Here is a 17,624-nt window from a genome sequence, read left to right on the forward strand (position 1 = left end):
GATCATATTTGGAAGTATCATACAAACTCCCAGAGGTTTTATCCGGACTATCCGAATACCTTCCCACCACTCGTTCGGTTGTCGGCATTTTCAAATTTCCTCGTTGTGAACCATGTTGGTCTGGCAAGACATTTTCACCGAAGACGAAGTTGTGTCGGACTCGCACAACGTGTATGAAGCGAAGGACAAGGAAGGCAACTTGATCCCTGGTATGATTGAAGTGGCCAGTAAGACGGTCACCAAGGGTGGCTTGAACGTGGATGTTGGGTGCGGTGACGCGTTTGGCGGTGGCGACCAAGACGTCGACGACTCTGTCGAAACGGTGAACAACATTATCGACGAATCCGTCGGGTTTGGCTACACGGAAACCGGTTTCAACTCAAAGGCCGACCTCAAGACGTACTTGAAGTCGTACTTCCGCAAGATCATCAAGCACTTGAAGGCGACCAACGCCAGCGACGAAACGTTGGACCAATTCAAAAGCGACGCGCAAGAAATTGTCAAGGCACTGGTTGGCATGTACGACGATCTCCAATACTACATGTTCCGCTCGATGGACTCGGAAGCCGGCATGGCGTACTCGTACTACAAGGACGGTGCAACCACTCCCGTGTTTATGTTCATCAAGTGGGGGTTGAAGGAAGTCAAGTTCTAAACAACGCGATAATATCCACTCCATTGCATTATAGCTCCATCCTGTCATCTGCCAACGTTCTCCCGCCGGCGGCTCCGTTGAACCCAGGTAGCAAAAGTCGTGGTAATCTTTATTAGCCTTGCGCAATTGTTTGCCGAGCAAGCTCGAGCTGCTGGTCGGTGAGGCCCTTTGGAGCGGCTAGAGCGGGCACACTGGGCCGTCCAACCCGCAGCTTGGAGTTGTCGCATTGAAAGCACACGAGTTCGATCGCGTCCGGCGCGTGCTGTTGCTTCCACAGCATGCTCTTCTCTTCCAGGCACGCCATGTGATACACGTGGCCGCACTCGAACACGCAAAAGTGGTGCGATGCCTTGTTCTGCCACCCATGAATCCACCGACCCCACGAAAGAAACATGGCGTCGTACCGCCATCGGCTTCATGGGGCCAAAGCAAATCCCGCACGCCACGTGCGAACTCACGCGGCGCGCTTTCCGGCGGTGGGTCACCAACCGCGCGAGCAAATCGACGCGGTCGGCCTCGAACGCTTTTGTGCAGCCGTGGCACAGACTCAGCTGCCATGCGGCCGTGAGTGCATTGCGTTCGATTGTTCGTTCCATCATCGGTCGCACCTGGATTCTGTAGTTGGCAATGATCTGCTGGACTTTGGCCTTGAGGCCAGCAATCTCCATGTCGGGTGGAATCTATCGGCAGGTCAGCGTCGAGATGTTTCGCGCGACGGCGCCATGTATACCTTGCGCACGATCTTGATCGGGTCGATTTGGTGGTCGCTCGCGTACTCGAGGAGCTGCTCCATGTACCCTCGGTTCGTGAGGCTGATCTCGACCAAGTACTCCCACAGGTCGTCGCCGTGTTCCTACGATGGCGGCGCCGCCATTTAAGTCGAACGACACGTCCGGTCGGCACGCACCTGGACAAACTGAATCGCGTGGTGGACGTCCCGAAGCTGGGTCAGGATGAAGTCGAGCGCTTTCTTTTGGTGTCCCATGCGCCCCAAGATGAAAATCATCGCGTCCCACAGGGGCGGCGACCGCTCGCTGCAAAACTGATACGCCTACGCCACGACCGCTTGCCGTTCATTCTGTGCACGTGCACGGCGACAGAGCGCTACCACCTTCTCCAACGGGACAAATGCACTCGTTTGCAGGAATGGCACCAACAGCGACGGCGCAAACTCGGCGTACAGCGATATCTGCCACCCACCACGCGTGAGAGATGAACGTGGCCAAATCGACGACCTGGCGCTCGTGCAATGACGCATACGCTTCGACATTGTAGTCGGCGAACCGGTGCACAAACAGGTTGTGGAGGTACCTACACCAGCGCACGGCCATGAGTCCATCCTGCGCGCATTTCCGACACCGTCCGCGCGAGTTTCGAGCACGCGTCATGACGTACTCGTGGAGGAGATCTCGCTTGTGCTCCAACTGGTCGACGATCGCATGCACGTTGAGCTGGTCCGATTGGACTTGGTGCACGAGCATGCGCAGCGCCGCGTCGCGATCGATGTGCATCAAATTCACCACCTACAACAAATCGATGCCCGTCCCAACGGTCATCCACACTTCGCACCTTGTTGCGAATCGCGTCCCACAGATTATGCTCGACAATGAGCTTGAACGCATGGTCTTTGTTGGTGCACAGCGAGCCCTGCCGCGAGTGACACCCACACACGGACGCCGACGACGACGTACCTGGCTCAAGTAGATGCGCAGCGCATGGTCAAACTGGTCGGTCGCCGTGTACAGTTCCGCGAGCGCTTCCATCACGTACGACGTCTCCATGGACATGCGGTCGACGTCGGTCTCGGCAACGCGGCGACGGCGCACGACTGTCTACGCACGCCCCCATCGTCTTGTCACCTGCCATCCCTCGACGCATGTTGGACGACCGAAGTACCTCGAGTTGGACAATCCATGCGGCCGCGTCGTACAGTGGATCGAAGACCGACGCGGTCTTGGTATACTCGGCCGACACACGTGCGCCGGTCGTTGTCGCGGGGCGGTCCGTCATGCGTGGTTTCGGCCACTTTCGAATGATGCACAGCAATTGCGCCGGGTCCGTGTCCAAAAAGTGTTGGAGCACCATCTCGTACTGGCTCGTCGGCAGCCGAGGGTTGGATGTCGGCATGTACTTGGCGATCGCCGACAGCTGACCCTTTTGCGCAAACACGTACACGTACTTTTCCCACAGGTGCGGCGACAGGTGCTGCCGGCACACGTCGGCGGCCGCGCCAAACTGCTTGCTCCGAATGAGCTCGCCCAAGTAATACTCGACCAGCTCGTCCAGCGCATGCCGCTTGAGCGCGTACACGTCCGTGAGCGCAATGTCGAGCGCCTTCTCGTACGCCCGATTCGACAACGCATACGCGACGCGGTCGTCGATGTCGCGGGCCCGGCATACGACCACGTCCTTTGGTGTGCACAGATACAGGACCGGGCTGGTGTGGTGGATGGCTTGGTGAAGGCTCTCGACGTGGTAGTCGGACGCGCGGAGCTTGTCAAATCCCCGCAGTTGGAGCATGTCGACGGCGAGCTGGTTGCCTTGCCAGTCCAACACGTGCATCTCGGGACACGGCGTCGTCTCAACAACGCCTTCGCCAGACTCTTTTTGGCCTTGCCGGGGGCCTTCCGTCGGACCCGCCGACGACCCCGGCGCGCGATACGCCAAGATGCACACTGCGTGATCTCCCCACGGCGCGACCCCCGCCACGAAAAAGTCAAACGTGATGAACGAAATCACTTCCGCCGTCAGCGCAGCGCCAAACAAGGTCGCCGGTGGCTGCTGCGCTTTGCCTTGGCTGCGATCCGCGTCGTGGTCCGGCTTGATTCGCACCACACGCAGCGTGTGACCCCATCCCACGAGCAGCACCAAATCGCCCGACGACAGCGTGTGCCACACCAAGTGCGCACGGCAGAGCTCGAGCGGCGGACAGTTTTGTGGCCGCTCGATGTACGTCACCCTCGTGTCCGTCTCGATGTTGTATATCTTGACGCCCCAGTCGTTGACCCATGCGAGCAGGTTTTCGTGGTACCGGATGCAGTGCACAGGGCCCTCGCCCTCGTGAATTGTGTTCTCCTTGTCGATGATCCACCCTTTCTTGTTCACGACAAGCTGCCCCGAGATGCCGCCGCACGCAAAGCTGCGCTCACGCTTGGTCGCGTATCCGTGCTCGAGCTGCGCCGAGTACACTGCGTTGTAAAAGTTGTAAATGTTGACTTCCCCGCCGGAAGTCGGGATCACGACGCGGGATGCGTCCTGCTCCGTCGACATGGGCAGCAGCGCGTACACTGCGACCGTGCCGTCGTCCGAGCATGACACGATGTGCTGCCCCGATTCGTCAATGCAGATCTCGTGCACGCGCTTGTGGTGCTGGTGCAGGCGCCGGATGTACCGTCCGTTGAGCTCGAGCAACAGCACATGCCCCGAGAACGTTCCCACACAGATGAAGTTCATGTGGCCGGCAATGCAGCTCAGTGCGTCGTCGCGCAGCAGCGTATGGAAGTGCCCCCCCACACGTTCGTACTTGAGCAGTGGTTCGCTCTCACCAGCATCTTCTTGAGGCGGCGGCTCCATCCTTGCGCGGCAAGATCGGCCGACCGGAACGAGCGGCCAATTCGACCAGCCTTCGGGAAGTGCTTCCGCGGGTATCCGGATAACGAGACACCGTATACGGACATGCTGGATTGATATTGTGTCGGGAGGCGAGGAATGCCGCGAGCGGCTGCTGCGACGGATGTGGAATGCTCAGCGAGGCACGGCTAGTGAAGATGGATGAGTGGTATATATATATCCTGCGGCGCTAAGTACGCCAGCTACACGTATTGCGTCCTGGCATGAGCTCGGGATGTCGGTACTAGGTCTTCGTCGTCACGGACGACAGCGCAAACGTGCCGGCTTGCATGGCCACGTGGGGGTTCGCGTTGAGGTACGCTGCGGCCTCTTGGTTGCCCGTGGTATATCCCGACGTGGGGTCGGCACTGGCACTGATGTGCCCCGACTTGAACTCGGGATGTTGGCACATGATGAACAGGTTCAACAACGCGTTGCAGCACATGAAGACTCCCGCGACCGTGCCAAGGGTCGTGTTCATGCCAAAGTCAAGGAATCCAATGAAGAAAATGAACGCGGCGCGGCCCTTGTACGAGTACAAAAAGCCAAAGTTGCGACGGATGCGTGTCTCCATGCTGCTCAACCGACACTCGAACAAGAGGAAGAGCAGGCCAAACGTGATCACGTACACGGACACGAGGCCACCCGTCACGTTGAGCGTGACAATGCTAATGAGCCCCGTGATGCCGGCAATGACTTGGAGCAGCGAGCACCCGACGTTGCACACCCGCATGAGCCGCAGCACCTTGGGCAGCTCCATCGTTTTCACGTTGTTGATGCGCGCAGCAATCGACGTCTTTGAAGGGGACGCTGGTGGCGCTGCAGTAGACATGCTCATCGCGCAGCAACCTCAGCACGGCGATCGCGGCGTGAGAAATCGGAAGTGATCGACAAGGACTCGGCCGCTGCCGCCACCGTCATACCAAAAATACATTCGTGCCGTTCTGCGATCGGATTGGTCGTTGGATTGACCTTCCGTCGATTTGATTGGGCAATTTATTTTTGCACGTTTCGCAACTCCCTGGAGGAATCCGAGTCGCCGCGCGGACGCTCACGCATGCTGCTGCATGGATGTTGTGGCATGTATATCGGGGGGTCTATCTAGACCTTGGAAAAGTACTTTGGCCGCGGGAGGGGGTTGCGTGTGCTTCTGGGCTTTATATCCTCGGCTGCGTTGTGCGTTAGTGGAGAGAACCGATACCACCTTGAGGCACCTGTCCGTGCGGCTGATGGGCGCTTCGCTTGGGACGCGGCACGTTTTACCGGCGACGGTGTATGGGCTAGCTTGCCACCCGGTGTTGGCTCGGGGACTCGATCCTCGACCGCCTACAACAATTACGTTAGCTTGTACCGCCATAGCTGGGAAAAGCATGGATCATGCGCATACTCTGTCGTCGGTGACAGCCGTCCTGCTAGCACTAGCGGACTGCACGTCGACTCCATCGAGCTCAGACCTGTCCAGATAGCGGTAACCCGCTCCATATTTCTCTTTCCAGTGGCAAGCGCCATCGCATCACTTACCGCATCTTGTCGAGGAGCGTCGGCGTGACGATGGGTGCCACCCCGTCCGTTCTCGACTTCGTGCGATACGTTTTCCCGGGCGCGAACGTAGTCCAATGCACACTTGTCCGCGTGGACCATGCGCACGACACCTGGTCGTCGTTGAAACGGCATGCGATAGGAAGGAAGCGTGTTCACCGTTGGATCGCTCGACACGGTATGGCCTTCCATCAAGACGATTCTGCCATCCGCTGTCCGGCGCGGCTGCTCCGTTGGGGGCGAGTCGAACGTGTCGTTCACAAACGGGCACACATGGCCCACAACGCCCCACGCGTACACGGCAAGGCGGGACTTCGTCGTCGCAACCGCGACAGTCGTGCTGTTCGCCCCCAATTCCACTTGTAGCACGCCGCCAAGGGACTCCATGGCGCGCAAACGCACGGGGCTCGACCGATTTCGCTTGTCACGGACGCCCAACTAGCCATCGATCATGCGTGGCATGGTCGCGACGAGATCGAAAGGGACTTGTCGTACTTGGCCAACCGAGTTGCAACCCCACACATACACCCGACTGCCACAGGACGTGACGGCCGCCGCGTGATACGCGCCGCATCGCACGAGTCGAAACGTCGGCAAGGTGGAGCGCGGGCCGCTGCCGTCGACGACCCCGATGGGAATACGAGTAGGGACGCGTCGATGGCTGACCGCGTCCCCCAGCCCCAACGCTCCCACGGAACCCCAGTCGTCGCCCCACGAGTACAGCCTCCCGCTACGCCGTTCCGTCCGTGATGTGGCTATCGAGAGAGCCATGCAGACCGAGCCTACCTTTCGCAAACTGCTACCGAGAACGACGTCCCACATGCAAGCGCCGTAAACTTGGCGGGCGGATCTGCTTTCAAGAGCTTTGGAAGAGCTGTCTGCGTCGACATCGCCTCGTCCTACGCAGATGACATGGTGCGTGGCAATTCAACGACACGTGGTCAGTGGCGTCGCCGCACCGGCGTTGTGGCGCCCCACGCCATGATGGACCCGGTTTCGACGAGGGCAAGCGAGTGATACGAACCCGTGGCGATCGCGATGGCTTTGCGGAGATGAGGTCCCATCACCCCCACAGCGTTTGTGACGCGCTGCGGCGCGTGGCACGTTTGAAAATGACCCAGACCGAGTTGGCCAAACCGGTTGCCGCCCCACGTGTACACAATGCCGGCGTCCGTCAGCGCGACGGTATGGTCTTCGCCCGTCGCGATGGCGGCAATCACGGCATTCTACTCACGCATGAGAGCGCCAGCCGACTCGACGCGGCCTGTACGTGAAAAAAACTCGGCGGAATTCCCTTTGGGTGAAACCGGGGCTTGGAGTCGACCGTCCGCGTGCCCAGCTGCCCCCTGTCGTTCCAGCCGTACGTGTATACGTGGCCGAGGTCTGTCAAGGCGGCGGCGTGCGACTCGCCAATGTCAAATGCCGCCAGCGTTCGACCTCGTTCCACTAGCATGTCCTGCTCCCGCCGCGGGGCTGGATGAACCGAGCATATTCTCGGGAGGACGTCGAGTACCTGCAAGGCGGAAAATTGCGCGCTCCATGTCGAGTGGCGGTGCCGCTTGGCGTCGCCAGGCCTGGTGTGGAGGGCCAAAATCGTGTGCCGCGACGCCTGTGCATCAAACGTGTCAGCGACTCAACGTGCTTCCGTCCACAACTCGAGGTGGGGGGCGGAGATCTATGACGCGGCGGTTGTGCTGGACCATCTCGACAAGCTCGAGCCCCATCTCGACGGCGGTGGCTTGCTCCAAATTTCCCAAGATGTGCTGCAGCGCATCCTCCGATGCCTACACCCGTCCAGATGAGCTCATGGAAACCTGTCGCCAACGGCGTCGATCGATCGATCTCGTTGCCATGGAATGAAACAATGACGACGAGCAAGGAATCGGACCTCGTGGCGCACGAGGAAGCCCCTGGCGGCGGCTTGAATGCTTCCCGCCGCGGCCGCCGCTTGACGGGTTCGGATGCGAACGTGCATGTGGCGCATCCAAGCCTGTGCCGTCATGAACAGATTGTCTTGGGGCGTCCATGGAGACGGCTACCTGTAGCAAAGACGATGCTCGGAGGATGGCGTTGTATCGACGTTGGCACGAACGAGTGCGCACCCATGCTTGTATCATCGTGGCTGCGGCAAATTCCAAGCGAATCGATCGCTTCAGCGCAAGAATATGGAGCACTGTGCCGAGTTCCGCGCGGATCTTGGCTCCTCGAAAGATGGATTGTAATTTTTGAGCTGCCGCGTGCCGCGCGGCTGCCACCTGGCTCTGGAGCTGCAGCGCAAGCCCACCACGCTGCCATTTGAGCACACGTTTGTAAAGGTGATGCGTACGAGGGGAGAGGGGTGCTCTATTACCTGAATGGCCCTTGCTATGCCTTCCTGCCGACTCGCGCGGCGACGGGCGAGATAGCGACGGACAACTGCTTGGAGTCGACTCACTCGTCGCGTCAAGACTACATCGTTTCGCGCATGCAAACGATGCCGAATGGAGGATTCAAGGTGCGTGCGGTCGCGGCGAAATAAGCGCGCGTCCTGCGGTCGAATGCGCCAACCACGGAACGCAGTTTGAATCACCGTGGCCGCACGGCACTGCTTGCGATGGACGACATGCTTGACATGGCGCGTCCACTGTCGTTGAATGATTCGAGCATGGTCGGCCAGGTTGGCCATCCTCGCTTGAGTCCTTGCGCGGTGCCATCGTTTCTACGGCGGCAAGTCAGCCCATCCCGACTGGCATCTCTGAGTCCGTGTCGCTCGCAGCTCAACGTACTTGGATGCGACCGACATGGGTGTCGAGCTCCTTCAGTGTCTGCGCGCGAATCGCGTCGATGGCGTCGATGGCGTCGCGCTTGAAAAAGATAAAGCGCAGGCCGAGCTGCATCGCGTCCGCCTTCTACTCGACGACATGACGTCCCCACTTCCAACAACGTTGCTGCCCTTACATGCACGTGAACGAGGGCGGGATGGACCCACAGTCGGTTGAGAAACAAGTCGCAGCGCCGCTTCGGTGTCAACGATCGCTCCTACACAGCCCCTCGCATCGGACGATGCCAAAAGAGCTTGAGAGGTGCACCGTCGCCATCAATCGCGGGCTTGTGTACGCCTCAATGCACTTGTACTGGTCGAGAAAGTCGGCGAATGTCGCGCGGTGGGTGAATCCGTGCTTGCGCAGCAGCAGCGTGCTCGTCACATCTGTCCACCGTCGGCGCGTTTTTCACCAAGTATCGGCAAAACCAGTCAGGATCGATACCTAGTCGCTTGAGTTGCTGCAGGACGACACTATCGTCGAACACGCAGGGCTGCATTGCCGCATTGCTCTAACGACGCCATCGAGACGCGTGTGAGGCGGCTCGTTGTGGACCGCACATGGCCGCCACCCACCTTGATGCACTGAATAAAGTGTGGCTCGGACTTGCACAGCGAGAGCAGCAGGTGGTCCATTTCCACATTGCGTCCCGACTGCAGCTACGACGCGCGTGTCATGCAAACGAGAAGCGTCGACTGGTGTACTTGCGGCGACGGCGTCTGGGGTGGTGCGGCAGCGCTCTAGACCCAATATGTCGTCGCACGACAAATACGCATGACTGGAACCTACGTGGCCAAACATCGCGGCGATCCCAGGGTCCATCGACGCCCGCAGCGGTCGCATCAAGGCGGCATCCACGTCAGCTTTGACACGCACAAAGTCCGACGCGGTGTACATGACGGTCTCGGTCGAGTGGTGGATAGCAAAGCAGTGGCGCGCATCATCGGCTTGAAAGCTGGCGTGGGTGTGATACCGGTTCGCGACGGCCTGCGATCGACCACAATTGGGACTTCTTCCGTCGTCCACATCGCGATACCTCGGCAAACGTCGCTCCATCGCGGTCGAGTCCCGTCGACGTTGTTTCCAGCATGTGCAGGATGCCTCCCGCCTTTGCATCGAGCAACTCGACAACGTGCTATCCGTCGCCGCGTGAATCAAATGTGCACACGGTCGACACGATCGCACCTGGTTGTCTTGGAACGGCAAGTGGGGCACCGCCGCGAGCGCTTCCGTCGCGTATATGCGTAGCTCGAGCTTGAACATGTACTACAGGGGCGCATCCGACATGCAGTGTTCCAGGGCGGATGGCCAGCACCTGGATAAAGAACTGGCGAAGCTTCTCGTCTGCGTAGTTGATGCAGAACGTCTCGAAGACATTGGCCTGGGCAAGCGACTCGAAGCCAGGCATGTCGACAATGTCGAGGATCTTGGTGCTCGGACGGCCGCTGCATGGATCCAGCGCCCCGTTGATCGCCGCCAACACGTATCGTAGCGCCGTTCGGTACAGCACGCGGCCCACCTGCGCGATCGAGAGCTCCTTTGCTTTCATGGCGTCGTGCAATGTTCCAGCTCGCACACCGAGAATTTCGTCGGCGCGATGGAGCCTATGCCCCGGTCGACCGTGAGCTCAAAAGCCAAGCAAACATGGTCAAGCGAGCCGTGGCGAACGTACGCATCTTCATCTCGGCCATCCGGTGCCCCTGTAGCTTGCGGCGATGGCAGCAGCATCGCCACGGCGTGTGCGACCTTGAGAATGGACTCCATGGTGCGGGGAGGCACACCCGCGGCCGTCATCGCGTCCTGCGCACTGCCGTGACGCCCAAGACGGAGCCACGAACGAATTCACCTTGATATGGCCGACACGATGGATTGCATCCAAGGTGGGTGCAGGATCTTGTCCGTCAGGACGACCAGGGCGTGGTGGGACCTGCTTCAGCAACTCGAGAATGTGATAACGTCCGCGGTGGGCGATGCCAAGCGAGCCGCATGACTACATGGACCAAACGATGAGTCTTTGACCGATGCCAGACACTCGACCGACAGGATCGCCGTCGCTGGATTCGAGTTGAAAGCATTGCACCGACGCGGACACGACGACGTCTTGCGCGTTCAATTGCACTGTGACCACCCGTCCAAACCTCGACGAGTTGGGGTTGCCGCGAGTCTACGGTAAACACGCATTGTTTGCGGGACGCCGGGACACACAGCGGCGTACACGTGCGTTGCCAAATGCATCCAGGACGGTCATGGCAGCCAAGAGCTTTGTCTCCACGGCCACCGCTCTCGCATCCACACCCTTCACTCCGTCCTCGGTGAGCCTTCCGTGTCGCTTGTTCAGAGATGCTTCCATCAGCGCCTGCACACAATTCCGGTCATTGCCACATCCTAGTCCAGGATATCGAACCCACTTGCAATAGAGTATTGGCCGTGTACGACTTGCCGGAGCCGCTGTTCCCCATCATTAAGATGCTGTGATGGTGGCCATTTCCTCCCGCACCCCCATGGTTCATCTTGGCCAACGCGTCTGTTAGCATTGCCACGAGGGGCTTGTTCGCTTGCGCATGGAGTGCCGTCGGTACCGAGCAAGTCTCTCCATCAACGCGGAGGTACCTTTCCGTCGGATCTGTCCACGGGTTCATCGCAAACAGGACATTATCGACGTGCGTGAACGTTTGATTTGCGTCGAAACGAACGTGCAGCGCGTCCAAGATGTTTGCGTTGTTGACGTGGGTGAGGTCGACCAAGTCATCGACCACGCCATCTCGCGCATCTGCAGGCCACACTCGATCCGCGGGGAGATGAAGCGCGAACGGTGTGCCATCCACAGCCCCTTGAACATGCACGGTGGTGGCAGGTAGAACGTCGTGTACGTTTGGCACAACGCGGGCTTTCACGAACAATGGCGCGACAGTGGTCGTGGTTGGGCTCACGGGGTTTTCAATCCATACGGTCGTGGCTGCACCGGATGCAATTGAGTGCATACTCAGTCGACTCGACTGACGGCGGCAGTCCATCCCACGCGGCGTCCGTGTCGATGGACTGCGCCGTTTTTACCGACAGTTACAGGAGTTACGGCTGAAAAAGTCTATAACGCTGTCCACCTCGTTATTTTGACCATATATTCGCTGCACCATGTGCAGATAATTCGACTGCAACGTTTGAGACGACGTGTTTCTCCGAGGCTTGTTCCGCATGGACAATGCGCGTTTGCATTTCCTCCGTAGCGCCACGTCGCTATTAAATAATAATCGTAGCCATAGCATGGTTCGAATGGCAACATGTGCATGCGACACCGCCATTTTCATGCCCGATCGTGGTTCGAAGGCACGTTTCTTTGGTCTATGCTTGAGGTGATGTTGTCCCCGTTTGAATCCACTTTTATGTTTTAGACTTGGACTACACCTGTCAACGCTGGACCAGTACTGGAAATTGAGTTGGTGTAGAGGCATCACACGGCCATCGGTGTTGTCTTGCTGATATGACGCCGTCATGGGGGGCATGTCTTTCATTTCGCACACTGTTGTTGAATGGAGGCTTCGAATACTTTGTTCAAGTCAACCATTATGTGTTATGACGGTTTTTCGCGTGTGTATTCATTTTTACAGGTTTTGGATTAGTTTTATTCCATCATTTTTAGCACAATCGTCGACTGTGTCTACGTATTGTCTTACGACACTTGCATCCACTCTTGCTTCGTTGTTGCCATGCTCGCACGATATGAATCGACCAAGACGTTGGTCCATCATCCGCGCCGTGACACCACGATCGCTTTTCAGCATGTACCATACAGCAAGCCTTCGTCTGTGTGAAGTAGCAACGTTGTCGTGGGACTCGACTGCGGTGTATCGCGGCGCCGATCGAAATGCTGCTATCCATCCACAGCCGCTTCGCACATTTCCGCCAAGTACCGTCGATCTAACCATGCTGCGGCTGTTGCGCGCACGGATCGGTCACTTCCGTCGAAGGCAGCCCGCTCTGGGGTGGGCACCAGGCACATAACCTAGGCCAACCTACTCGTGGGTGTACACGTACGTGTGCCTTGAAACAGCTTCTTGGTCATTCGTTTGTTTGTTGTCCGCGGCCCGCCGTCGGCAGCGCGACGACCGAGGCGGTCGATCTCAGGTCGCCCGCTTGCGACGCGAAATTTAATGAACTTTGTCGGACCAAGGAGTGCACCTGTGAATGTTCAGTGGAATACACTGTAGCGTCTGGTTTAAACACGATCGCATGTGAAGTCAGACCAATCATGGAATTTAACGACATCGGAGTCGGCGCTAGGGAGGTTTAACCGAGACGTTGTAGATTTAACCTGCCATGCGACATTGAACGCGACATTTCCCGTCACACGGTTTCACGACTGCCGACGTCGCACAATGCCACTTCCGACCAAGAAGGCATTCGTCACGATGTTTCTGCGACTGGCGGTGAGCACGTCCTCCGTGCCACCATCGACAACTGAATGCATGTGTAGATCTTGACCTCTCTGAGCGTGCGCGCGCTGGGCCAGACAGCCGCCACTTGCCCGTATTCCAAGTACGCAACCACGTACACGGCCGACCCGATCTACTGCAAGCAGCCCGGCGCGATTCTGTGCATCGTGGACAGTCAATGCAAGGTGCCCCACAGCGACCCCGGACCTCCATCTACTGACGCCGTGACGGCCGTAGGAAATCCCAAACACGTCTTACACCAGGGAGAACGTGACCAAGGACTCGACCCTCACGGACGTATTCATCGTGAAGCGCATTGCCGAGCACGTCGCGAGCTTGCCGTCGATCTGGAACACTTATGTGTATCCGCCATCGCCATTCTACCGGCATGTCTCATCCTCTCTGGTAGTCAATTCTACGGACCGGGGGTCAAGTCGGTGGGCAACTTGTCTGCTTCGAATGTGACGCTCTTGTACGCTCCATGTCGTGCCATCGTCGTCGTCCCATACCTCATGCGTGGGTGTGTGCGTGCCGAATAGAGATTTCGAAAACAATCCAGGCATATCGTATGCCGACGCTGTCTTCCCAAAGGGCTTGTCTCGCTTGTACGGCGCGCACAGACCGACTCGCCTGACACGATCTTGTCGTAGATCGGTGGCGCGCAATGCGCTCAAGGAGCTCCCCACGACGATTCCTTATGGGCAACTCACGGGATTGTACGTGCGCCGCCAGTCGTCGTCCTCGTCTTGGTTCTCACGCCGTCCACGTAGTTTTGGCTGGGAAAACGATTTCACCTCGCTCGAAAACATTGACTTTCGTCGTGCGAGCGAGGTCAAGTTCACGGGCATTCCATCCCTCGTGACGCTCCAGAACGTATCGTTTTCATGGCGCTTGGTCAAAGTGTGCGTATATATCTCGCATGGCGACGATGCTCATGGGTGTGCACAGGTTCTTTGACGTGTCCAACTTTACGACGTTTCTCGTCGACACCGTGACATTTCAAGCCCTGGACAACGCGGCGATTTTTCAAGTCGGCGGCATTGACGTGTCGAGGTCGTGCGCGGCGCCAAACACACCCAAGACGCTCAAGTCTGGTTACACGGTGTGTGTGTCGTCTGGTGCGGATTCTCGATGTGTCGTCGATCCATGCAACGTTCCCAACTCACGTCGGGCCATGCTGTAGGTCCGCTCCTGCCAACGGAAACCACCGAGGCACCGCCGACGCCGACCAAAGCGTCGTCGAACATGGCGGCAATCGTGGGAGGTGTTGCCGCGGGTTGCGTTGTGCTCGGCCTGTTTGTGTGGTGCTGCGTGCACCAACGTCGCAAGCGCAAACCGTCCAAGTATGCTCTCTCCCGTCGGTCGATGCTCAAACGTGACCATGGCTCCAGGGGCTTGACCACCAACGATTTCTCGTACAAGCAGGCCACAACGACCAACAACAACGAGTCGACCATGGGCGACGTCCCATTGAACATGGAGGTAGGTGGGGCCGCCTCCACACAACTTGCCTCACGACGACCCCCCGCAGGACTTGGCCCTTGTCCGCCTGGACGAGAAAGCGCTGGTCAAGACAAAAGTCGTTGCCCATGGCGCGTACGGCGAAGTCTGGATTGGCAACTACAAAGGTATACACGGCGAATGGCATGAAACACTCAATCGAGACAGGGGACACGGTCGCAATCAAGCGTTTGCTGCCTGGCAAAAACAACAAGCAGGACGTGCTTTTTCTCATCGAAGAAATCAAGCTCGCGACGAGGTGCGCGCTGCTTGATGTTGTCCCCGCCGAGTCACGTTGCTATGTTCAACACAGATTGGAGAGCCCGTACATCGTCCGGACTGTGGGCGCGAGCTGGGTGACGCCCGCAATGCTCGAAATGGTCGTCGAGTGGATGGATCGCGGCGATTTGAAGCATGTGCTGGAAACCACGACGCCGCCGTCGCCAGCAGTCGGTTCGCCGACGTTTCCATGGCTCAAGAAAGTGGACTGCCTTCTGTCGATCGTGGAAGGCCTGGTGTATCTGCACTCGTTGGACATTATTCATCGCGACTTGAAATCGCGAAACATCCTGATGGATTCGACCAAGGTGGGCCTCGACACGTGGACTCTGCGCTTGACATGGTCGTGGCAGGGTACCAAGCTGACAGACTTTGGCACGGCGCGTGAAGAATCGAGCGAGACGATGACGATCGGTGTCGGGACGTATCGGTGGATGGTAAGCCGACGCGTTGACGTTGCTCGCGACGGCCGCTCATGGACCAATCCTACAGGCGCCAGAAGTACTCAAGGAGCACTACTACACGGTGGCGGCTGACATCTACTCGTTGGGGATGGTCATTTCCGAGCTGACGACGCACCACATCCCGTATGTGGACCTCACGAACGGACGAGGTAAGAAGCCCAGTTTGTGCGTTTGCACAACCCTCGCGCGGTGTAGGGAAAGCGCTGGTGGACACTGCCATCATGAGCATGGTTATTCACCAAGAGATTCGACCGACGATCGGTCCGTCGTGCCCGCCGTGGGTCGCCGAACTCGCGCAACGATGCCTGGCATATGACCCCGCCGAGCGGCCCACGGCGTTGCAAATTTCAGCGCTCGTGCGCAAGAACCTCAAGCTTGCCGGCGACGACGAGCAAAGGCTGTACCACATCTAGAGTAGACGTCGTCGATCCCGTGCAATAATCAAGATTTATGCTCCACAGTTATCACGTCGACGTGGGAGAGTGCATGGCTTGGCTATGAGTGCACACGACCAGGCATCGTGCCGTCGATGGGACTCGTTTCCTTTGTTGTTGCTGGCGCGACTCTTGTGCTCCAAGATGCAGCGGGCGTGCTGCGTTCGTTGGGGTCGAGTTGAGTTGGTGGGCGGTGCCACCGATGCACTGCTCGCAAGGCCATGTGGCCATGACCGCCTAGTCGAATATGAACCTCACACTGTCAAATGTCCATCGTCGTTTTCATGGGACCCCCTACCCGTCGAGTGGTTTTGTCCCACCCCCAGTCGTCCACCATTTGATTTGACACATCGTTTGAGGTGCACATCCCGTCAACCATCATGATGCGCCGTGGATGGTCGCTGGCGTCGCGGACGGTGTTGGCGACTCGACAACATGCGCCGCATATGCGCACGTCCTTCTTCTCGAGTGTTCCAAACATTCCTGCCGCGGCTGCCGTGCCGACGAACGACGTGTCGGCCGCGATTGCGCACGCCATGGCCGAGGAAGAAGCGCGCAAGAAGCGCAAGCCCGAACACATGCCGATCCGCGCCGTGCATCTCGCTCGAAAGATGGACATTGTGTCACTGTTCCAGCGGTTGTACACGGACCGGTTCAAGGTGAGCCATTACCTGTACAAGGATTCGATCGTGCTGCGGCTGAGCGCAGCGACGGACGACCGCAACGCCGCGTGGGTATCCACCCTCAACTTGAACATGAAGCCATCGACGTTTCCAGCCATGGCGCCATTCACCCCTCCGTCGGCGAATCCGTCTCTCGACGCACCGACCGAGATACCATCGCGCCGGGCCAAGGACAAGTGGGTCGTGTACTTTGACTACGGCGCGGTCGTGTTTTTCAACTGCGACGATTCGCTCACGGAAACGCTGGTCAAACACGCCAAGAAGTACTGCAGCGATGCATTCGATATCCGTGGCCACGACGAAGAGCTGCTGCTGGTCGCGGATCCGCTGCAAACTACCTGAGCGAGCTCAAGGAGAACAACATTCGAGTCCAAGAGATCGACCACGTCAACATTCAGGTGCGTGCACCTCCATGTCCCGTTCGCGGCGCTGACCGTGCCCAGGTCATCGCGGGCGTCCTCGCCCAAACCGTCGCACTCGAGCACTACGAGCGCCAGGTCGACGCGATTCTCGCCGAGTTTGAAAAACTCAACACGTTGGTCGAGAAGAAAGGCCCCCAGACGGCGCTCTTTGGCCTAACGTTTCTCGGAACACAGTCGACGGAGCGCGAACAACACCGAAAGCTGTTTCAAATCGTCGCCACCAACAACACGCTCCTCATCGACTTGGTGAGCAAGCTGCGCGTGATCGATCGCAAGCGGCCCGGTGACGCCGCATGGAGCCACACGCGGTACCATAACATGTGGGAGACGCTGCTGGAAGAATTTGAGCTCAACGAGCGCTTCAACAACCTCAACTTTAAGCTCGAGCTCATCCAGCACAACACCAAGGTAACGTGATTCGCATCATCGTCGACGACGATGCTGATGGCGGCGTGTGGCTAGTTTTTCCTCGAAGTGCTGAGCTCGCACAAGGGCACACGCATGGAATGGTACATTATTATTTTGATTGCCGCCGAACTCGCCATCAGCGCGTACGAGCTCGCGATGAAGCTGCATTAAGTCAGGTTTACATGGATGTCGAGTGAGCGGGGCACGTCGCGGCGGTGGCCATCCCCACCGCACACAGCACGCGCGCTTCGTTCGCGTCGGCCGTGGCTGCCAAAATCTTCTTTCCCCACGTGCCAGCATGTCGATAGCGACGTCGCCTATCGCCTCAGACTAACACAGGCAAGGACTGCTCGCTAGCTCTGGCGACGTCGGACGCAACTCGCATTTTCGTCGACACGGC

At 58.4% G+C, this 17,624-nt stretch overlaps 7 protein-coding genes across 13 annotated transcripts; 3 read left to right on the forward strand and 4 right to left on the reverse strand.

Annotated features, from left to right (window-relative positions):
* The first annotated feature begins 72 nt into the window (after positions 1–72).
* H310_11522 (hypothetical protein) lies at positions 73–892 on the forward strand. The gene has a single exon (XM_008878228.1). The coding sequence runs from the start codon at positions 113–115 to the stop codon at positions 653–655; it is 543 nt and encodes a 180-aa protein (XP_008876450.1). The 5' UTR covers positions 73–112; the 3' UTR covers positions 656–892.
* On the reverse strand, positions 100–4,298 carry H310_11523 (hypothetical protein). Of its 3 annotated transcripts, XM_008878231.1 has the most exons (11): positions 2,552–4,298; positions 2,347–2,487; positions 2,225–2,302; positions 2,051–2,178; positions 1,891–1,966; positions 1,767–1,844; positions 1,563–1,706; positions 1,386–1,508; positions 1,264–1,335; positions 1,060–1,206; positions 100–1,010 (listed from the first exon to the last, which is right to left on the reverse strand). In XM_008878231.1, exons 1-11 carry the CDS (start codon positions 4,226–4,228, stop codon positions 768–770), a joined length of 2,907 nt encoding a protein of 968 aa, XP_008876453.1. In that variant the 5' UTR covers positions 4,229–4,298; the 3' UTR covers positions 100–767. The 3 variants fall into 3 exon arrangements, with proteins under 3 accessions (XP_008876453.1, XP_008876452.1, XP_008876451.1); XM_008878230.1 differs by having other exon boundaries at positions 100–1,206; XM_008878229.1 differs by having other exon boundaries at positions 100–1,206; positions 1,386–1,706.
* Positions 4,299–4,414: 116 nt separating this feature from the next.
* H310_11524 (hypothetical protein) lies at positions 4,415–5,209 on the reverse strand. Its single transcript, XM_008878232.1, has one exon. It carries the CDS (start codon positions 5,100–5,102, stop codon positions 4,509–4,511), a length of 594 nt encoding a protein of 197 aa, XP_008876454.1. The 5' UTR covers positions 5,103–5,209; the 3' UTR covers positions 4,415–4,508.
* On the reverse strand, positions 5,171–11,664 carry H310_11525. Of its 2 annotated transcripts, XM_008878233.1 has the most exons (29): positions 11,013–11,664; positions 10,820–10,960; positions 10,646–10,768; positions 10,451–10,594; positions 10,277–10,404; positions 9,920–10,208; positions 9,790–9,870; positions 9,641–9,739; positions 9,394–9,591; positions 9,309–9,344; positions 9,180–9,263; positions 9,049–9,115; positions 8,872–8,990; positions 8,741–8,821; positions 8,569–8,691; positions 8,154–8,501; positions 7,843–8,091; positions 7,692–7,793; positions 7,459–7,587; positions 7,317–7,412; positions 7,074–7,259; positions 6,763–7,029; positions 6,590–6,702; positions 6,299–6,533; positions 5,963–6,241; positions 5,786–5,916; positions 5,652–5,718; positions 5,479–5,590; positions 5,171–5,433 (listed from the first exon to the last, which is right to left on the reverse strand). In XM_008878233.1, the coding sequence occupies exons 1-29, from the start codon at positions 11,616–11,618 to the stop codon at positions 5,366–5,368; spliced, it is 4,701 nt and encodes a 1,566-aa protein (XP_008876455.1). In that variant the 5' UTR covers positions 11,619–11,664; the 3' UTR covers positions 5,171–5,365. The 2 variants fall into 2 exon arrangements, with proteins under 2 accessions (XP_008876455.1, XP_008876456.1); XM_008878234.1 differs by lacking the exons at positions 5,171–5,433; positions 5,479–5,590; positions 5,652–5,718; ... (1 more) ...; positions 5,963–6,241; positions 6,299–6,533 and having other exon boundaries at positions 6,564–6,702.
* Positions 11,665–12,176: 512 nt separating this feature from the next.
* H310_11526 (hypothetical protein) lies at positions 12,177–12,775 on the reverse strand. Its single transcript, XM_008878235.1, has one exon. It carries the CDS (start codon positions 12,525–12,527, stop codon positions 12,204–12,206), a length of 324 nt encoding a protein of 107 aa, XP_008876457.1. The 5' UTR covers positions 12,528–12,775; the 3' UTR covers positions 12,177–12,203.
* A 173-nt stretch (positions 12,776–12,948) lies between these two features.
* Positions 12,949–15,760, forward strand: H310_11527 (TKL protein kinase). Of its 4 annotated transcripts, XM_008878236.1 has the most exons (16): positions 12,949–13,028; positions 13,076–13,219; positions 13,272–13,396; positions 13,444–13,506; positions 13,574–13,639; positions 13,685–13,750; positions 13,805–13,936; positions 13,983–14,152; positions 14,218–14,377; positions 14,426–14,516; positions 14,566–14,662; positions 14,703–14,793; positions 14,848–15,121; positions 15,167–15,250; positions 15,306–15,426; positions 15,473–15,760. In XM_008878236.1, exons 1-16 carry the CDS (start codon positions 12,978–12,980, stop codon positions 15,688–15,690), a joined length of 1,953 nt encoding a protein of 650 aa, XP_008876458.1. In that variant the 5' UTR covers positions 12,949–12,977; the 3' UTR covers positions 15,691–15,760. The 4 variants fall into 4 exon arrangements, with proteins under 4 accessions (XP_008876458.1, XP_008876460.1, XP_008876459.1 ...); XM_008878238.1 differs by having other exon boundaries at positions 14,703–15,121; XM_008878237.1 differs by having other exon boundaries at positions 15,306–15,760.
* Positions 15,761–16,091: 331 nt separating this feature from the next.
* Positions 16,092–17,395, forward strand: H310_11528 (hypothetical protein; the record flags this gene model as incomplete). Its single annotated transcript, XM_008878240.1, has 4 exons — positions 16,092–16,657; positions 16,699–16,792; positions 16,838–17,224; positions 17,279–17,395. 4 exons carry the CDS (start codon positions 16,092–16,094, stop codon positions 17,393–17,395), a joined length of 1,164 nt encoding a protein of 387 aa, XP_008876462.1.
* Positions 17,396–17,624: the final 229 nt, after the last annotated feature.

This window comes from Aphanomyces invadans (assembly GCF_000520115.1).
Source record: "Aphanomyces invadans strain NJM9701 unplaced genomic scaffold supercont1.32, whole genome shotgun sequence".
Lineage (NCBI taxonomy): Eukaryota > Oomycota > Saprolegniomycetes > Saprolegniales > Verrucalvaceae > Aphanomyces > Aphanomyces invadans.